At 45.4% G+C, this 19689-nt stretch overlaps 1 protein-coding gene across 5 annotated transcripts in view; it reads left to right on the forward strand.

Annotated features, from left to right (window-relative positions):
• nav3 (neuron navigator 3) overlaps nucleotides 1–19689 on the forward strand; it is a 128252-nt gene that overhangs the window by 59171 nt on the left and 49392 nt on the right. For all 5 annotated transcript variants that reach the window (XM_028954007.1, XM_028954008.1, XM_028954009.1 and 2 more), the window contains exons 6-9: nucleotides 88–156; nucleotides 5959–6098; nucleotides 10453–11539; nucleotides 14607–14722. In XM_028954007.1, coding sequence (XP_028809840.1) covers nucleotides 88–156; nucleotides 5959–6098; nucleotides 10453–11539; nucleotides 14607–14722 — 1412 coding nt within the window. The remainder of the gene's footprint in view (nucleotides 1–87; nucleotides 157–5958; nucleotides 6099–10452; nucleotides 11540–14606; nucleotides 14723–19689) is intronic.

Consider the following 19689-nt stretch of genomic DNA (forward strand, 5'->3'; position numbering starts at 1 on the left):
TTAAGGGTCGCATGAATGATGGCACAGTTTTCACACAGACCCTGGCTTCCGCTGAGCTCACTCGCTGTCTCGTCTGCTTCTCCACAGTCTCGCGGCGAGATATGCAAGTCCTCCTGGCCACGGCGGGATAGGAGCCAACCAGAAGAAAAATACGAGGTACCCTTTTATTCTCTCCAGAAGCTTATCTGCCTGATGCAAGTGCACATTTGTGTCATGTGTAGCATCATGGGGTGCTCAGTCAGCTGACTGTGAAATGTGACGACGGCGGGTGGATGAAAGACGAGCTTGCTCTGGCAGTGATGTACGATTGAACTGTCTCCGTGTCTCATCTGCTCGAAACCCACAGGCCTTGTTTTCGCTCAGTCACTCTGCGACATGCTGTGTGGTTTTAAGATCCCTGCCTTTGTAGACTAGTCAGCACTTTAAAGCCTACAACCCTCATGGACATGGTGTCTGTGTGTGTCTGTGTGTGTGTGTGTGTGTGTGTGTGTGTGTGTGTGTGTGTGTGTGTGTGTGTGCGTGCGTGTGTGCAAACGTATTGTTCAGTGAACTACAAGGTTAGCTATGACAGACAGTCCCCCATGAGAAATAAAAGGTTGTTCATTTTTATTACAGACCCCACAACATTGTGAAATATTAGTCCCTGCAGGGTAACATGCTATTTACAGCATAAATGAAAAACTTGCTGAGGTCAAGCTGAGTGTTCACACAGTCCAAGCTAATAAAGTGATAGCTTAATCCATATGACTGTAATAGTGTGTATTTGAGACCACAGAAGCCTTTTTTTGGATCTCATTGTTGGAACTTTCGCACAGGAGGAACTATTGAATCGCCATTTTTGGTGGTAGAAAATAGAAATTACTGTAGTTTTAGGAACGTCTGCTTCAGTGTGGAGTCTAAAATGACACTCTCCGGACTACCCTTGATTCACAAAAAGATGAAAAGATGAAATGCATGAGTAAACCCAAAGCTCCAACCATGACGTCCTCCATTTTCCTCCTTTTGATGTCACTTCAGTTGGTGGAGCGAATGTTACTACAAACATGCCTTTTAGATTGTTCCTCACTTCGTTCCTATAACGTGTAAGACTATATTAGATTTGGATGCAATAATGTTTAACTGTAATACTGGTAGCTCTATGATGGTCTTAGCTTTCAGAGCTTTTCAAACTTTTTGGTCAAAGCTGGTCTTATATAAAAAGATAAGTTTAGATGGCCTGCCGTCGGTTGATGTGATTGCAGCGTTATCTATTGGTGGCAAAGCTCAGTTTGCCCATGTCTGAAATGCAGAATGGTGTCGTGTTGATCTGGTACTGAAGTATCTGGTGGGAACTAGTAGTAGTAGTAGCTTCATGCTAACCTCTGCCAGGTATGTGAGGCATGTGCCGGACACTGGAAGGCCTGACGGGTGGCAACCTGACAACATCTTTGACAAGCCTATTCTTGGAGGAATTTGGGTAGAATTTATGAAGCAGCAGAAATTAAGAAATCTAAATGTTGAGTATCAAAGAATTGCTACAGTTTGGCAAAGTACAACTGTACAAAGTAGTTTCTACGCTCTCATGCTCATATCTGAGACCGTCACCACCTGTCCTCATCCATCGCCCGCTCCCTCTCCACCCCTCTCACCTTCCTTACTCCAGACTACTTTATAATGGTGACAGAAGTGATTGGGCTTATTTATGGCATACCGATCCTGGTTCGGGAGTGATGAAGTCAAACCAGGTGTGTGTATGCCTGTGTGTGTGGGTTTAATCTTCTATTTTAGTTGAAAGGTTGCTGTCTGAGGGAGTATGTTTATGTTAGAGGAACGGACTGTGAGAGAGAAAGTTTGTGTGAGACATCACATTAATACTCTTCTTATCAGATGTATTATCATCTTCCCCTTGGTTTCTCACATTTAAAGGCTCTTCATCACCTTGCTACAAACAAGAGGGACCATATATGTCTACATTATTTAATCTGCCATGCTATAGTTAAACATAATACAGTCCTTTAAGGGTTAGGGATGGAACAAAGAACTGATACAGAAACATACCATGATAATCCTTATGTGAAACATGATTGATATGTTGATGGATCAAAGTTAAATCTGGATGTGTTTAGAGACCATGGAAGGAACTGAAGGCAATTTCCCCAGACAGGAGTTATGTTAAAACAGTTATACAGTTATAGCTGTTACCTTTCAATATGGATAAAAATGTTCCGACTGAATTTTACACACAACACACTTTAATGACAACTTGAAAAAAAGTTTACTTTGATTTTGTCAAATGTATTAAAAAAAAAAATCTGAAAAAGCAGATTTACTTAAATATTCACAGCCTTTGCCATAAAGCTCAAGATTGAGCTCAGGTGCCTCCTATTTCCCCTGATCATCCTTGAGATGTTTCTGCATCTTAATTGGAGTCCACAGCTGACAGTTCGTCAGAGAACAAACCAAATATGAAGTCAGAGGAATTGTCTGTAGACCTCCAAGACAGGATATCTGTCTTCTGGGGAAGGTTACAGAAGGTTACAGGAAAATTATTGCTGATTTGAAGGTCCCAACAAGCACAGTGGCAATCATCATTTGTAAGTGGAAGAAGTTCAAAACCATCAGGACTCATCCTAGAGCTGGCCAGCCACCTAAACTGAGTGATCAGGGGAGAAGGGTCTTAGTCAGGGAGGTGACCAAGAACCATAGGGTCACTCTGTCAGAGCTCCAGAGGTCCTCTATGGACATACACACAACTTCTAGAAGGACAACCTTTTTTGCAGCAATCCACTAATCAGGCCTGTATGGTGTTCAGATGAAAGCCACTCTACCAAAAGGCACCTGAAGTTCTATCAGACAATGAGAAATAGAATTCTCTGATCTGATGAGACAAAGATTGAACTAATTGGTGTGAATGCCAGGCGTCATGTTTCGGAGGAAACCAGCCACCACTCACGAAGTTGTTGTCATTGTGAAACACTGCAGCACAACACATAACGAAATATGTCCTCGTCATTTAGCCCATCACCATTAGTGAGCAGTGGGCAGCGCTGACAGGTGCCCAGGGAGCAGTTTGTGGGGATGGTACTTTGCTCAAGGAGACCTCAGTTGTACCTTGGCAGTTCAGGACTTGAACCAGCGACCTTCCGATTGGGCTAGACCACCACTGCCCTCATTTCACATGAGACCTGAGCAAAAGATCAGTTTTTTGTTTTGAAGGAGCAAAATGGCCCACCATTATGGGCCCCTGTCTATATGGGTAATGACTGGTATATGGGGGTTCAGAGCTGGCTTTCTAAACTGTAATTCTCTCTGTCCCTGCCTTACCCCCCATTCATTTTACAGACTCTAACCTGGGTCAGTGATGCAGATTGATATGTGAAAACACAGCTCACGGGTTTGTGTTATTCCCTCGGATGACATGAAATGGAGCCATAAGTTGATGAAGGGCCTGGGCTTTATTAGATTATTTCTCCCTGACGTTGGTCAGATGGGAACGGATGGCCTTTTGTGCTGGCCAAGTGGTGAAAAATAAACTTGATATGGCACCAGCTAAGATATACATCTTAGATTTTTCATTTTTTAAATCACTAATTATAATTGAGTACAGCTTTAATAGCTTAATGTATTTTTCATGCTCTCCCCACCCCTCAAAAGGGCTTTGATATTCTTTGCCCTAAAATTAAGGACTGTTTGGTGCAACATTCTTAAACTGCATCGTGAAATATTTACACAAGCTCCCATTTAATATGGCAGCCAGAAACATCCTCAAAATATCCAGGCTGAGGTTTTACGTAATCCGAGCGCTTTAATGCTGTCATTAAAATTCAGTTTCACGCAGCAGAGGGCGATGTTTGACAGCAGAGCCTCTTCCCGCCGCACCTGTCCGATGGCTTTTAATCGATTGCCCGGTAACGGCCAGGAAATTACTGAACATCAACAGATGCACCGGGACACAGGACACAGCTCAGCCTCTCAGTGAGATGATGCGGTCGGCTCACCATCAGAGCCAAATTCACACTTTCTCACACACACACACACAAACAAACTTTTGAGTTCCTGTCAGTGAGAACTATATAACCTGCGCTGTAAAAAAAGACAAGACTTTTGTACAGGAAAGTCTAAACCTGCCTATAAACCTCAACTCATTTACCGAAGGCTAATCTCCAAAAGCTTTTTGGTTAGGGCCAGCAAAATATTAGTTCATCAGCTGTCCACAGGACAAGACAAATGAAATCTAGTGTCAAAAAAACTGTAGGAAATTGAGAAATTACATTCATACACCATATGAATACACCAATAGAGACATATGGCACATCGCTTATGTCCAGCCCCTGCTTTTACCTGTCTGGGCCCACACAAGGCGCCCTGTGGGGCCTGTACAACTGACCCTGCTTTAACAGCCCTCCATCCCCCCAGTTAAACGTATTTCAGCGTTGCTGTCAGTGAAGTCACCCAGCAGATGACATCATGCCAGCACCCCCATCCCGGTCTCCAGACTCAGAGCCCCTGTGTGCGATGTAGCCGTTGTTGAAACTTGTGTTGGGTTGGGTCGGGGATTTATTTATTGCTAAAATTTTGTCCTTGCCTACTTTTTCTGTGATGTGGAAAATAAACACAGTGACAGACAGACAGCATGCATCCAGGCGGTGATCTGAATGTGTCTCTGACGGGGCCGGCAGTCTTGTCAGCGTCCTGTCTCACCAAAAATAACCCCAGCCTTAGAGGGCAGCGGCCTGCGAAGTGCCGCAGGGCGCATTTTTCTTATCGTCAGTGGTTTTCAGGAGCTCTTTCTTTCGCGTACCATTCCGGTGGCCTGAAGTGCTGGTTTACGAAACACTCTGGGGAGAGACGTGGAGGACGAGGAAGACTAATCTGCCGTTGATGGACCCGAGCCATTACAGAATAGATGAGATGATTCCCTGCGTGACCTGCCTTGTTAGCCTGTCATTCATCTCACGCTGGCTCTTTTCCACCCCCATAAAACTTCCAGCCGTCCACACCCATCCCGACACCGCGTACCAGAGGAATATGAATCGTTAGATCATAATCGTTTTATGAATGCACCTATTTTTTTAAATGTGGTTTTTGATTGGCCTACATAAGAGAGTTTGGGTTCTAATTTCATAAAAGAAAACTTTTTTGCCTAAAGGACCTGTCATTGTGATCTGAGCTGCAATGGCCATACGATATCGACGATCTCAGAGTTCATTAAAAAAGCCTCTCGTTTGCGGTTTATGGGCCGTCGTTTGGTCTTGGCATTGAAGAGCTGCGAGGCCCAATTAATCTTTATTAATTGCGGGATCTGAGGAGCGTTCGGCTCCGGCAGAGACTCTAAATCATCAGCCGTCACCCCTGGACTGTAACTTGGGGCGCTCTGACCACTCCCTCAGGAGAGCAAGGAGTGCTGACTCGTTCTGTCGCCAGTGTGTGATAGTGGGCTTTTTTTATGGTCGTGTTGCAAGAACGTGTTTGAAGTTTAACACGTCTCCAGTGGGTGGGACTCATGTGTCTGTATGAACGTTAATGAGCATGTGTCTGTGTGTGTTTGAGTATGAGAGTATGATTTTGTAATGGGAACATGTGTGTATATGTGAATGTGTGTGTGTTACAGGGACACGTGTTGTGTGTGTGTGTGTTTCAGTACAGTGCCCTGTGCTCCCTGTCAGTTTGTGTTAGCGGGTCTCTAATGGGATAAGGCTGCTGATTTCTCCCCTGTGGGACTTGTGATCTTGGTGCAGCTGGGGCAGCTGAAGTAAACAGCCACATTATCCAATCTGTCCACAGATGGTCAAGAATATCTGTGTGTGTGTGTGTGAATGTACTGAATGGTAATTAATGCACGGTGACGGCCCTGGTTGATACATGATGCTGCCCTTCAGTGCCCAGTATTACCTCAACATAATGCGTGAACAAATTAAATATACTGTGTTATTTACTAATGCATTGTGTGTGTGTGTGTGTGTGTGTGTGTGTGTGCAGGTTACCTGGACCCTCCAGAGTCCCCACTGCAGGCGGTGGGGGTAAAGTTCCAGCCTCGTCCAACCTCAACAGGAGGAGTCAGAGCTTCAGCAGCATCGACAAAAGCAAACCTTTACAGTATGCAAGTGGCAACGACAGAGGTGAGGCTCACACTCTCAGACACACAGCCACGCCATTTCTGTTCACAGACGAAACATTCTCAATATTTCATACAGTTTATCATATACAGAACTGGAAAGAAAACAAAATGTCTATTGTTGGTTCACTTTAACACCAACATGAGTTGCTGATGATGAGTAGAGGATCTCATTCACCAAATCTCATCAACAAGGAAAGTTTTGAGAACCACTGCTTAACTCTCCTATTTCATCCTGTTGTGACTGTTGAACCTTATTATAATAATAATCATTAAAATATAATAATTCTTTAATAGTGGAAATAATCGTCTTTAGGTGTTTAGCATTATCATATTTTCAGTCAAGTTTTATTCAGATATGATCAGGGCCTTTTTAAAGAATATACAGAGCATGCAATGTACTACACTGCTCGGAGATCTGTTCATATTTCTGCATATTTCTGCATTCCTCTCCTATCCCGGCAATATTTTTTTTCACTAGGTGGCGCCACTTATTAGGCAAACAGACACATAACTGCCAAATGGCCTTTCGACAAAACAGTATAAATTATACATTAATGAATAAAATCCAAAATATTTGGAAACATTAGCTCCACCTTCGCTGCCCTGCTGTTTTTAATTCACAATATTTTCTTTAGGCTGTACATTAACCCCCTAGCCAGCACTAGTTTGCAAGGCTTTCTGGAGAGCAATAAGAGACCTGGAGTCTATTTAGCGGTTCTAGAACATAAATCTCAGCGGGTTAGTGTTGGCTGTAGTATGTCTATGTGGGGGTCACTGCCCTCTTTCCCCTCTGTGTGAACCCCTGAAAATGAAAAAGTTTGTTTTGGCAGACCTGGCCCAGTGGATTTATACAGCTCACTCATTGCAAAGAGAGAGAGAGACCTCACACAAATAAAGCGTTGCTCTGTACACTGGTGGCAGACGTGCTTTGATGAATTTCGGGGTCCGGTGAGAGCGTTTTCCCTTCTCCTCCCTTCTGCAGTATTTCATCCTGTTACTCAAAGCCTTGATTTACAGCACCAGTGTCTCCCCAGATGGGAAAAGCAAACTCCTTACAGTCCTTTTCGGTCTTTTGCTCACTGTCTGATTTGAATGAGCACAGTTGCCCGCTTACAGCAGACCAAATTCAGCTGTTGTCTTGGTTTTTGTGACTGCAGCCATTAATGTGTGTGCATGTAAAGCAGCTTTTTAGCAGGTGGTCATACCCTGGTCATCAGAGCTGCTCTGCTATTGTCATTGTGCACCTGAACGCTGACGGGGTCAGAGCAGGAGGAAGTCCACCATGAACCTGGGTTAAAGGGTCAGAACATGTCAGACTAATGCAATGCAGGAAATGTCAGCAGAAGTTGCACAGTTCATTTTTGGCAATTAGAGAGAAGTCTAAACCTGGCATCAAGGTGAACATAATATGTTGGAACCTATATGAGGAGCAGATGGAGATTTTGGGGTTGGAACAGGAAAATTATGTGCTCATGATTATGGCTATTACTGAATTAATTGAAAAAAAGAGAAATTAGAATAAGTATTATCCTTCACATCAATGCAACTATTAATGTGCTCAGTACAGTTCCATATTTATATCATTTGAGTTTAATGATGTACATGGCAATATATTATATGTGTGAGTATGTGTGTGTGTGTGTGTGTGTGTGTGTGTGTGTGAAAGAGGAATGTGTGAGGATGCAGTGCCTGGCCAGAAGTGACATTTTATTCACAGTGGACGGAGGGTGTGGTGGAGAAAAAAAAAAAGAAAGAAAAAGAAAAGAGTTTGTTGCCATGGCAACCCAAAGTGGGTTTGCGTGGCTGCCTCATAGAAATGGGCATTCTCTCAATTGGCTATTATCTTCAAAGACAGGGTTAATATAGCTACTCTGTCTTGTTCACATAAACACACACAAACTGTCTGGATAAAACACACACACATTTTCTCACCAACACATATAAACACACACATGCTTCACTGTACCTCCTTCTCATTTTCCTGCTCACACAGACAAGATGCTGCATCATCCCTCTCATACACACTCATGTGACACCCAAAAATCACAGTCACCGTCCCACTGTCCAACGCTGCATAGTCCGCCATTCACAATCTCTTCACATCCCTTCGCTATCCCTAACGTATGAAAGAGCATGTCAGGATGGGGGGGGGCGTTTATTGCTTTGCAAATGCTGTCAAACAAGCAGGGCTTCAGGGACCACAGTACACACCCCACACACACACACACACACACACACACACACACACGTTCATTATGTTCTTATCACATTCATGTGATTTTTGAACAAGAATGATGACACGAATCTAATTGTAATTATGATCTGAACACACACAGCCAAAGCTGCCAGGGTCAGGGTCCCTGTGGGATACTCTTCAGAAGCATAGCTAACACCTGAATAAAACCTTCCTATAGCAGAGTCTCAAGTCTTTTGTTGTGAATATGTAACGGTATGTCCGACTGTCATCATTAGACCTGGAGCCGGACCCTTGGGTGGAAGTAATGATGTGTGGGAGGCTTTTTTAAGGAGGATAGGAAGAGGGAGGCAACTTATGGTCGGTTTTGCAACCGAGGATTGATGATGGTGAGAACGCCTAACAGAAGACAAACCAGACCGTCCCCGAAGGTCAGAGACTCGGCTCAGTGGCCAACCACGCTGCAGCCATTCATCACAAGTGTGTTTGTACGTCTTTGATGAGTCGTTTTGACACAGTGTCCCATTTTCCTTCTATCACCATGTCTTCTTTTGTGCTTTATCATCTCTTGATGTTTTTCATTTCACACAAGCACACACACAGTCCACCATCAAATTTGCTCTAAAGGCCCTAAAGACAGTCAGATCGCTGCGTGTGTGTATGTGTGTGCATTTTAAGGGTATGTGAGAACTTTACCTTTTATCTTTTTTTGTTCCCCTTAGCACTGCACCGTTGCTCTTCTGGGAAAAGGGGTTGCATTCTCATCTCCTCTATTGTAAGAGGAAACATCAGTGCTTCAGCACTCTGAGGTTCCTCTATATATCAATCGACGAGTCAGTTTTCTGCCCAAGTGCATTCGGACTGTGCTGAGATTTTCCTGTGTGCTGGGATTGCAGGCTAAAGAGCAGCAGGGATGCTTTTCCTGTTCCACATAACATCAGGCCCTGCCAAAAATGCCTTCCAGTTGGTTTCCCTTGTTTCCATCTACCCATCTGAGTTAATATCAATGCCTCCTTGCTATTTTCTACTCTTCGACCTCAGCTGTCCTCTCTTCCTCACTTCCACAGTCCTCCCTCACCAGTTCTTTCTCTTATCTGCGTTCCCTTTGCTACTTCTCATGGTTTGAGGTGTTGAGAGAGATGTTAGGAGAGGGTCTGAGCTGACAGCTCTGCCTCAGAGGTTGCACCAATCAGCCTTTTTCCTTATGAGTTTAAACACTGCATTAAGCGTGATGTTAAAATAATATCAGACAAAGTCGTCATGATAAGGACAAAAAAAACTTTTTAAATTATTTTCAGCTGTATGTTTGATCTCAATTGTACTTGGTGCTAGGTACTTGGTACTAGTTTATGTGAGGGGTTGCATTAGTTTTAGAAATATGAGTAATGCTGAATGATTGGTTACTGATACTCGTCCAAAAGAAACTGTGCACCAATGTTAAAGCCAGGTCCCACTTAAAAAAGGAGATAATATAATATGGCATATTGACTTCTTGTCAGTAGTAAATTCAAAAATTTCACAGAAAAAAGGTTTAAAAAGTCATATTTTACTATTTCTTCTTAAACAATTAAACTGACAACTCAATAAAATAATATACATTATATTCTGTGCAATTTTTTGTGTATTTTTTATCTAGTTTTTATTCTACATACATATTCTTTTGGCTAATAATTTGTTTTCATCTGTCAATGCTAGTTCTGCACTTTGCATTAAGCATTTCACTGCATGTTGTACCACGTACGATGGTGTAGCAGCCTCACGGTGGTAGTAGCATAGAGGATAACACACTCACCTATCAACTTTTAGCCGAGGTACTGTCCCTGTGACGACTGTTGCTCTGGTTAAGCGCATCTGCTAAATGCTGTAACTGTTAATGTATTTGACCGAATTCAACTTGCATTTGAATACATAACAAAACACTGATGGGCACAATGCTGAGGAGACAAACCTTGTTTTTAAGTAAACACAGTTTCCCGTTCTTGGGTAAAGCCTAATCTAGACTGAAAGAGTCATAAACAGTTCTATTCTTGCACAATGCGAAATCCACCTGTAGTGGCTGCATTTAGCCTTCATAACACCTGGATAGAAGTTAATTCTTCCTTCCTAGATCTCCTAAGAGGTACACAGATCTGATTACTCTGTCTTTTCTCCCTCTGCGCAGAGTCAGTGAAGGGCGTCCCTTTGCCGGGAAGTGTGAACGGCAGCTCGGTGCCTGCTCCCATGCCATCCAGCCCAAGTGGGCACCAGCTAGGCTCTGCCATTCCCTTGCCCACAACTGGCAAGTCGTGGCGCAGCAAGTCCATGAACCTGAAACACAGCGCTACATCCTCCATGTTGCCACTAAGCCCCACCTCCTCCCCGCCTCCACCTGGAACGTCTGACTTGTCTCGTCCCTGTTTGACTGATGCGCACAACAAGGCCACAGCTTCCGCTCCAGGAAACCAGCGCTCAATGCTGGAGAAATTCCGTCTCGTCAACCCACGTACACAGTCCCGGGGGTCCCCGTCAGTAGCTGATATGGCCCTGCAGGAAGAAGACGATCTGTCAGAGTATGGGGACGAGGCCACAGATCCTTCACCTATATGTGTCAACGGCAAGCAGTCTGGAAGAATGACTGGAGCTTCCACCCCAACACCAACAGCAGCTACCTCCATCCCAGGAGGGAAGGGCCCAGTGAAGACCCCAAGCAATAAGTCCGTTCCCCAGCCCAAAGAAAAAGAGGACAAGAACAAGAACAAAGGGAAAGCCAGCTCTCCACCCAAGGAAGAGAAGGACCCTCTGCCTCTGGACCCTGGCAAAAAAGCCTCCAAAATTGCCAGCCTTGTACCCAAAGGGGGTAAGTCCGTGGCAGTAAAAAAAGAAAATGCCATGCCGTCCTCCAGTGGAATCCCTAAACCTGGCCAGAAGGTTCCTTCAGCCACAGGGAAGCAGCAGGCCAGCACCCAGTCCAACCTACCGATGGGGACTGGGATGGGAGTTCCTGCTGCCTCTGGAGCCGGAGGTGAAAAGGCCAAAGGGGGCGTGGCTAAGGGCGGGCAAGGGTTCTACATGCAGCGCCCCATGACAGGTACAGACGGCCGAAGGACCAGCATGGTTTCCTCCACCAGTACATCGGCTCTCTCGGGCTCTGGCACCTCCTCCGGCCTTGGGGGAGGCGTAGGAGCTCTAGGAAGGAACGGTGTGGTGCAGCTGCCTCAGCAACCGTCCAACCATCCCAACACAGCAACCGTCCCCCCGTTTATTTGCAGGTGAGATACTACACATTATGTGTGAGCAATTAAAATATTAAAATAAGCATTAAATTTCAAATATTGCTGTTATGCTGTAAAATGAGCAAAAAAAATATGGAATCAAACGTTTATATTGGCAGAGCAGTCACAACTTGCAATCGCCTAGGGCTCTGAGCTGAAATGTAATTACATTTTAATTGGAAATATATTAAGGCAGAATGCAGAACTCTATTGGATGTCTTCACTTATGCTACTGTGACCTGTCCAAAACATTGGCAGAGACGTTTTGAGAGAATGAGGCAGTTCATTGGATAAATAAGATGAAATGATGACCCGTTTGTGATGTTGTTAGGAATTTCAGTTTTAGATCAGAGGATTTATTGTTCCTGAAGGACACCTTTTTTCCTGCTGGCTGTGTTTTTATACTACTTTCAAAAATACTTCGTTTGGGAATTTGGTATGACTTTTTTCAGATCCTGGAAACGATCTGATATTGCATAGGTTTTTGCATTCTGTAATCAAAGCTAAAGCATCTCCATCCACATTAGAGTGCACAACCTTTTTTGGCAGGGCAGTGTTATTAAATGGACTTAAACCAGAAGAGGAACACTCTTTCTTTCTTTCCTCTCTCGCTAAAAGCTGCAAACACATTGCATACACCCACCAATCAGCTGTCCCTTTCCATGTGCCAATATCACGCATCTCCCACGGTTCCAGAATAAACTATCATTCACGGTCGCCCCATTTCGACCCTCTATTCCATATTGTGACAGAGTTAGGTGGGTGACGGGAGGAGATGTGAAACGCAGCCTCGGTGGTGTCAGCGGTTTAATGGACGCCCATATTAAAGGTTGGGAAAACAAGTCAGGGAAATGGCCACGATATGGCTACATTTTACTGGGTCTTGATGTCTGTGAGCAAACAGGGACTGACTGCTTTGACGGAAACGCGGAACGAGGGGATGAAGTGAGAGAGAGAAGAAGGCTGTTTTGCTGTAACGTGTCCTGTCTGGCAATGGAGACAGGGTCTGACCACAGTGATTTGATAGAAACTGAATGAAAGGGTAAGGACCGAGGGAAACTGAGATATTTAAGGTGGCAGGTGCACAATGTCTATATCTGATGGTATAGTAGTGTGAATGAAACTGATAGGAAACAAATCAAGGTGGCGAAAGTGAATAATGAGAATGTGAGGAACGGAGAGAAGACTGAGGACAATGGCAAATTCTCTTTTTTCTCATGGTAATTATATTCCTGTTTTCTCATCTCCCCTCCTAATTCTGCACACCTCCTACTTTATCCTGTCAACTGTCAGTACGTTCCTTTCATAATTCCCATTGTGATATGCAGGCTCCTTGTGTGTTTTCATGTGGGGGAGGGATTAATCCAGAGGTTTCTGGCAAAATATCAAACCTCTGCCCTTGTCGCGTTCCCTACCTACCTGCCATGGGAAATTTCCTGTTCCTGTGTGCTGCTGTGTGCTGTGTTGGGAGGGTGTAAACCTGAAAGTCAGTACAGACTGTAGAACAGTAGACCTGCTTCTATGACTGAGGTTAATCACTCCTTAAATTGGGTGATATAAATGATCGCAAAATCTGAAATTACTATAACCTTTCTTTTACATTACATTGGTTATTCTCCGGTTGGCTTGAGATTTTATTCCCTGAAATTGAGCGAAATATAGTGCACTCTGTAGTGTAGCTGTTGGTAGTGAATGTTTCAGTCAGTTGGACGTGTCCACCTCAGGGGAAGGATTAAATGCAGAGACCACATGTCACATGTGCTACTAATCACTTTCACACTTTCAGTATAATCAATCCAGTATTCACAAACGATAAATATAGCACCACTGGACCTTATTAACCATTGTTGATAATTGGTAAAAAACCAATACCAAGAAATCCAATCAGAAATAAATAGGAGTCAGAGTTCAGGTGGAACACTCCATGGTGCCCATCGGTACCTGGAAGTTTCTGTGGCCTGATGGTGCCGGTCGAGGCACCTCGCTGTGATGATGTTTCCCGCAATTCCAGGCTCAATTAAGCCGCCTCTGTATCAGGGGGCCGTTGGGGGCTCGGTGCCAGCAAGACATTGATTTGCCTGCTTCTGGCTGCTGTCACTGCAGGGCTTTGGGCCGGAATGCAGAACAGGATGGGTGAGAGAGAACGCAAGAGAGCGAGGTGTTGCTGATGAGGTGATGGAGGGACCTGGATGTCCTGGCCTGACCCGGCTGACTTCCTGCCACCTCCTCCTGTTGATGTCTATCCGTTTATTCATTTACATTCTGCCATCTGTACTCTTCTCTCACTTCCTCCCTGTCTCTGGATAGGTCCAGGTGCCTTTACCTCAGCAAGTCTGTGCTGAATGCATTTTAATGAGTTGAAATTTAGTTTTATTTACCCAGCAATTTAAGTTTGTTTATCCGTGTCGGTGGATAGGGTATGTGTCAAATGTGTGCCAGATGTTAATAGAATATTTCTCTGCTCATGGTGCCTCCATGGATGTGGGACTATTTTCAGGGCTAACAGTATGTCACAACAGTGGAGGCTTGAGCTGGCTGGGGTTTGAGTGAATGATGAGTGATTGTGTGTGTGTGTGTGTGTGTGTGTGTGTGTGTGTTGTTTTGCTGCAGTACTGAGAGAGAGGGAGTTTATCAGAACTGGTGCAGATGTCGGGGGAATGCTTTGTTGTAGATGCAGTGGTTATCTTGCTGGAGCCAGGGAGTCTCTCTCTGTTGCTCACCTCCGTTCTGGGGGTAAAAGTGCATCCCAGTAAAGGGTCTTCTCTCCTCTTTTCAGGCAAATTCACAGATGATTCACTGAAGTACGATTTTTGACTCATTTCTTTTCATTGCATTTTTTACATTGAATTTAACAACATGTCTATTCTGCTGATAAGTTCAGCTCTGTTAGTGATCTGTAAACGGCCAGCAGCTTCCCACTTTGCTGTAATGATCAGTCATCAGACAATTCTCAAAATGTCAACAGTTGCTATACCATCTCATCCATTATTCTTTATGGTAAGCTTTTGTAAAAAGTTTTATGTTGTGGAATTACAGTGTGTGATTTGTCTCTCTTTTCCCATAGAACATATTCTGAGAATGACTGCACAACAGTGGCTCCCTCTGACCCCTGTCTTAGCCCCACCAAAGGCGAACTGGTCTATAGCAAGACTGCCAAACAGTGCCTGGAGGAGATTTCTGGTAGGTAATGAGGATACGCAGGTGTGTGTGTGAGAGAGAGAGAGAGAGAGAGAGAGTGTGTGTGTGTTCATTTTCACAAAGCTCGCTGTTTCCACGTCTTTATCAGAGGAAGTAAAAGGTCACTCTTGGCATCTGGATGCAAGGAGCCTTGGACACACTTACACACACTTAAATAGTGTACTACTCTGCTGTCTGTTGGATCCATGCATACGTGCATGTCTGGGATATTAGGTGTGTGTTACACACCTTTTTTTCGGTGCCCTGATTATGCATTTAGCTCTCCTTGTTGTCTTACATAAACAATCATGCACATAATGCCACAAAAAAGCAAAAGAAGCACTAATCTATGTATGTCTGCAAATAAAACAGTTAATACATTCTAATGTGACCTGGAACCCTTGCAATAATGCAGCACACACACAAGAGCAAGAACTCATAGTGCCAAAAACACAAGCAATACCTTAAACAAATCAGAGCAACACTTCATAGTGCCAAACACCCAAATAAGACCTCACCAAAGTAAGACACCACCAAGCACACCATAGCAAGATACCAAAGTGCCAAAATCACCAAAGCAAGGCCTTATAGCGGCAACACACACACAAAACACACCAGAGCCAACAAAACCATCAGAACAAGAGCTGAGACCCAATTCTGCATCACTCACACCATAGCAACACCTCATAACACCAAGTACACCAGAGCAAGGCTTCATAATGTAAGCACACACTGGAAAAAGAGCCAATGAAACGATGGAATCTAGCAGGGCGCTTAATGAAGATATACTTTTCTCAGCAGCAACCACAAACAGTTCCTCTCACAATCAACACTGGTTTAAAACCCAAAAGTGGTTCACAGATGTCCCGGAGTGGCCAAGCACATGGTCGAGGAGCCACTGCGTTATTATGTTTCTCTGTTCCATAATTTGGCTTCTAGCACGCCACAGAAATGTCCGGAATGTTGTGTTTTGTGTGTGTGCTTCAAGAAGTCAGAAACAACAGGTCTCTGTTATTAACTGACTGGTTTTGGATTGTGAGCTGCTGCTGCTGCATACACTGTCCCAACTAGCTCTAAAAAGCTTTTAGTTGCATTGCGTTCACATTGTGGGAGTTTTGTTATAATAACAGCATGGTTATTTGTTGTATTGCCTGTTGGATGTGGCTCTTCCTGTTGTGGGATATGTTCGGTTCTGTACTGGCTCCGCCATGTTAAGAGTGGCCTTGTTGAGCTTGACGCGTGTTGTGGAATGTACTGAGAACCACTCAGTGGGAAGAATCTTTCCCTAATTAGGGCCGAGTGTGGTGCCAGCAGCCATGTACGTCTTGTTTAAGACAAATGTTCATTACGGGAGACAGTTTAATTAGGCTGTGCGCTGCTAAAACTAAGGTGTGGGGCTTATTCTACCGGGAGAAGGAATGAGAGACAGAGGGACAACTGTATCAAATACCATCTAGAAAGGATATTATTCTCTGTATCTGATGCGTATATTGTATATCCACGTCCCACACACACACATACACAGGCAATTTTGTGTAGGTGTGTGTGTGCACAGGTACGAGTATAGTCAGCATGGCAGGAATCCTGGGCTCCTTAAGATGTGTGCTGCCATGGTAGCCAACCAGCTCGGCAGACACAACCATTTCTGCAGCAGGGGAGGGGAGGTAGAGAGAGAGAAAGAGAGAGAGAGAGAGAGAGAGAGAGGAGCTGGCTGAATGCTAAAACGAACAGGCGGACCGAAAGCTTGGAGGATCGAGCGTTGGCTGTGGCTCGAGCCACACACCCTCGGCTGAGGGAGAGGAGAGGAGAGAGCGGGTGCTCGCTCGCCGCAACGGGCTTTTAATTAAGGAGAGAACACAGGGGAGAGAGGGGGAGGGCAAGGTGGGTAGAGAGAGGGAGAGAGGAAGAAGTGAAAGGTGTTATAATATGGTGTTCATTCAGAACCCCTCACCACTTTCTGCTATGCTGAGAGAGAGTGACAGAGTGAAGGAAACTGGGGAGGAGGTGCTAATGGTGACGGACTACCGCTGGATGGACTGACCAGAGGTATGTGGGGACCGCAGAGTGCCTCTTGGTGGGCCATTGTTCTGGCACTCCCATCTGCTGAAGACTTAACAGCTGCCCGGTGCATCTAGAAGATCTCTCCATCTGCCAGATTTCACCAGCAAAAGGTGGCATCATCAATCCTGCTTGTCGTTTGCAGCACTCACGCCCCCATCCTCCCGCCAACCTGTCACCCATCAGCAGCTTCAGAGCCAACCCTGGCACCATGTGAGGAGGAGGTTCGCCAGACCGGCCGGAGAGCGGAGAAACTGTAGGAGCGAGTGGGCGAGGGTTTGAGCAAAAGCGAGAGAAACCATTATGAAGAGAGGAGAGGAGTTCTCTGTCTTCCAGGCTGGCAGCCCACCACGCCGCCCAACTAAGCCGCCCTCCGACAACCTGAACCTCCGTAAGCAGCGGTCGCTGGGCAACCTCACGCTGCTGAGCGATGGCGAGCAGAAGGTCTATGCCTTTGACCTGGACGACCCCCCTGCCCCGCGGCCCGCCTCCTCCTCCTTAACCTCCTCTCCATACCGATGGGGCGGCCCCAGCAGGGAACTCCAGCGAGATGACGGTAGGGGCACCAGGGCTCGTTCTCTCTCGCTCTCCCTCACCAAGATGCTCTCTCAGTCCGAACACTCCCTCATCCCTGTCCCCTGGAGGACTGGGAAGGGCGCAAGGGCAGCCCAGGGGCAGCGTCCGCGGGGGGAGACGCGCCCCTCGCCCAAGCCCGCGGGCAGGAAGCCGGCCGGTGAAGACGGCAGGAGCGAGCGCTGTAAGGACGACGAGGCCGCTGCGCGGGAGGAGGGCGGCCGAGGATACTGGGCGGAGGAGGAGGCAGGGTGTGCCCGCGAAGGAGCGGCACAGTTGGATAAAGAGGTCATCCTCACCATGCTGGGGGACCTGGAGCAGGTTCTCAACACACATCCGCGTCGTAAGTGTGCTAAAAAAAACACGTGCTGACGTTCTGAGCGTACACCCACTCACACATGCAGCTAGAGTCACACGCCTGATTATGGTTGTCTGCAGCATATCTGGTCATATAGAACATATTCCGTATCGCTCAGTTCTCTCCTCCTGTGTGTGTGTGTGTGTGTGTGTGTGTGTGTGTGTGTGTGTGTGTGTGCAGCGAAAAGCACCATATTAGAGCCGAGCCAAACCGTCTCTGCATTATTAACAAGAAAGACAGAATGTGTGTTTTTTTATGTCTTGTAGAGGTTTGTCTGTCGTGTGTCTTTGTGTATGCTTATATGTACGTATTTGTGTATCAGGGTGTATGTGTGTGTACATATGTACTTTGTGTGTGTGTGCCACAGTGGGACCTCATCTCCCCTGTCTGTGTGATACTGATTGATGCGTCTGCTGTATCTCTGAGATGTGCTCACACCAGGGAGTGAAGTGCTTCTCACACCACAGCCAGCCGCGCCGCAACAAGTGCAATGAGCCTGCAGCCGACATGCCACCCCGCCGGCTGCCTGCTCACCGGCTGCAGTGCGTCTTTTTTCACACACGCCCAGATATCATTATCATCATAATGTGCAATATAATCTATATTCATGAATGAACGAATTGAGGTCCAATTGTTATCAAAATTTTAATTACCTGAAAATGGATTAAAAACAGAAAAACAGCATAATCTCACAATAATGCCAAATTTTAACGTAGGAAGAGGTCAGCTGTCTAAAGACAGAGGTTTTCAAAACTTTCTTTATTTGGTGACATTTGGTTGATCTAATCAGCAGTTTGTGATGCTGACAAAGGTATGTCATGAAATGGTTGCCATAGAAATAGAAAGGGTCTTTTATTTCCATCTCCAGCTGTCCTTCCCCTCAAAAAAAAAAAAAAGAATAATACTGAATACAGGTAGCATATACAGTGGTAGAGAACTGAAACCTCACAATCAGGAAAATCCAAAGCAGGGAACACTCCCAAACACTCCTGGTTCACCCCGCTTCACCCCAGAAGACCAAAAGCTTCCAAAAGACAGTCGTGCTCCCTAAAATGAGAGCAGCACATGACAGGTTCGGTTCCGTTCAGTGCAGGGTTCAGAGGCTCACACCGCTGCATCTTTAGGTAGATGTTCCAGGACCTTCCATCGTGGAATGTGTCATTTGTAACAAAAAGCACAGAGAGAGAGGGACAAAAACACGACTTGGGGCTTTCCTGTTAATACCCTAGTGTATTGAGGGACTAGTTTGCATATCTGCATGCCATGGCTTCATGACATTGAATAGAAGTCAGCAAGTACCATGCACTTTTACAATTAATGGACAAACGAATACAATGCCTCCAGTGCCCATGCTGTCATGTTGTTGCTGTAGACCTGTAGTTTTTGCCGGTGGACCTGTATTGCTGTGAGGCAGTATGGAGGCTTCATTGCTGTGCACAGCGCAGGTGGATGTTCCACTCCATTACCATCACGGTCCTCAGACCCTCAGGCAGTCTGGGGGGGCGGTTAGAGCCATGCCAGGCATTGTACTGGCTTTATATGAAGCTGTCTTCCATCGTACTGTGTGTGTTTTTCTAGTCCTTGACTCTATGAGTGTGCTATTGAATTTGCACATGCATATCTTCATGTGTGTATGTATTGTTCTAGTCCTCAGCTCTGTTTGTGTCACTTTGTAATTGGATCATAATCGGTCCTTCATGGAAGCAAGGACTCGTCTGGATGGATTTTTTTTTTTTACGTACCTTTTTTTTTGTGTCAATAGTGCTCTCAGCCCCTTAAGCATATAGTCCAGACTTGTGACCACAGACAGACAAATCCAGCCAGCCCTCTCTCTCTTGAACCAGCCAAACGATGGTCCGGTCCAACACCCATACGTTTTTACCGAGGCTTTTATTTAGACGGGGAGAGTGCGATGTAATTGCAATTCTACATCAGATAACAGAGATCTTATTAAGCCAGACACGTTCACAGCCCACCCCCC

Source organism: Denticeps clupeoides, chromosome 15, assembly GCF_900700375.1.
Source record: "Denticeps clupeoides chromosome 15, fDenClu1.1, whole genome shotgun sequence".
NCBI lineage: Eukaryota > Metazoa > Chordata > Actinopteri > Clupeiformes > Denticipitidae > Denticeps > Denticeps clupeoides.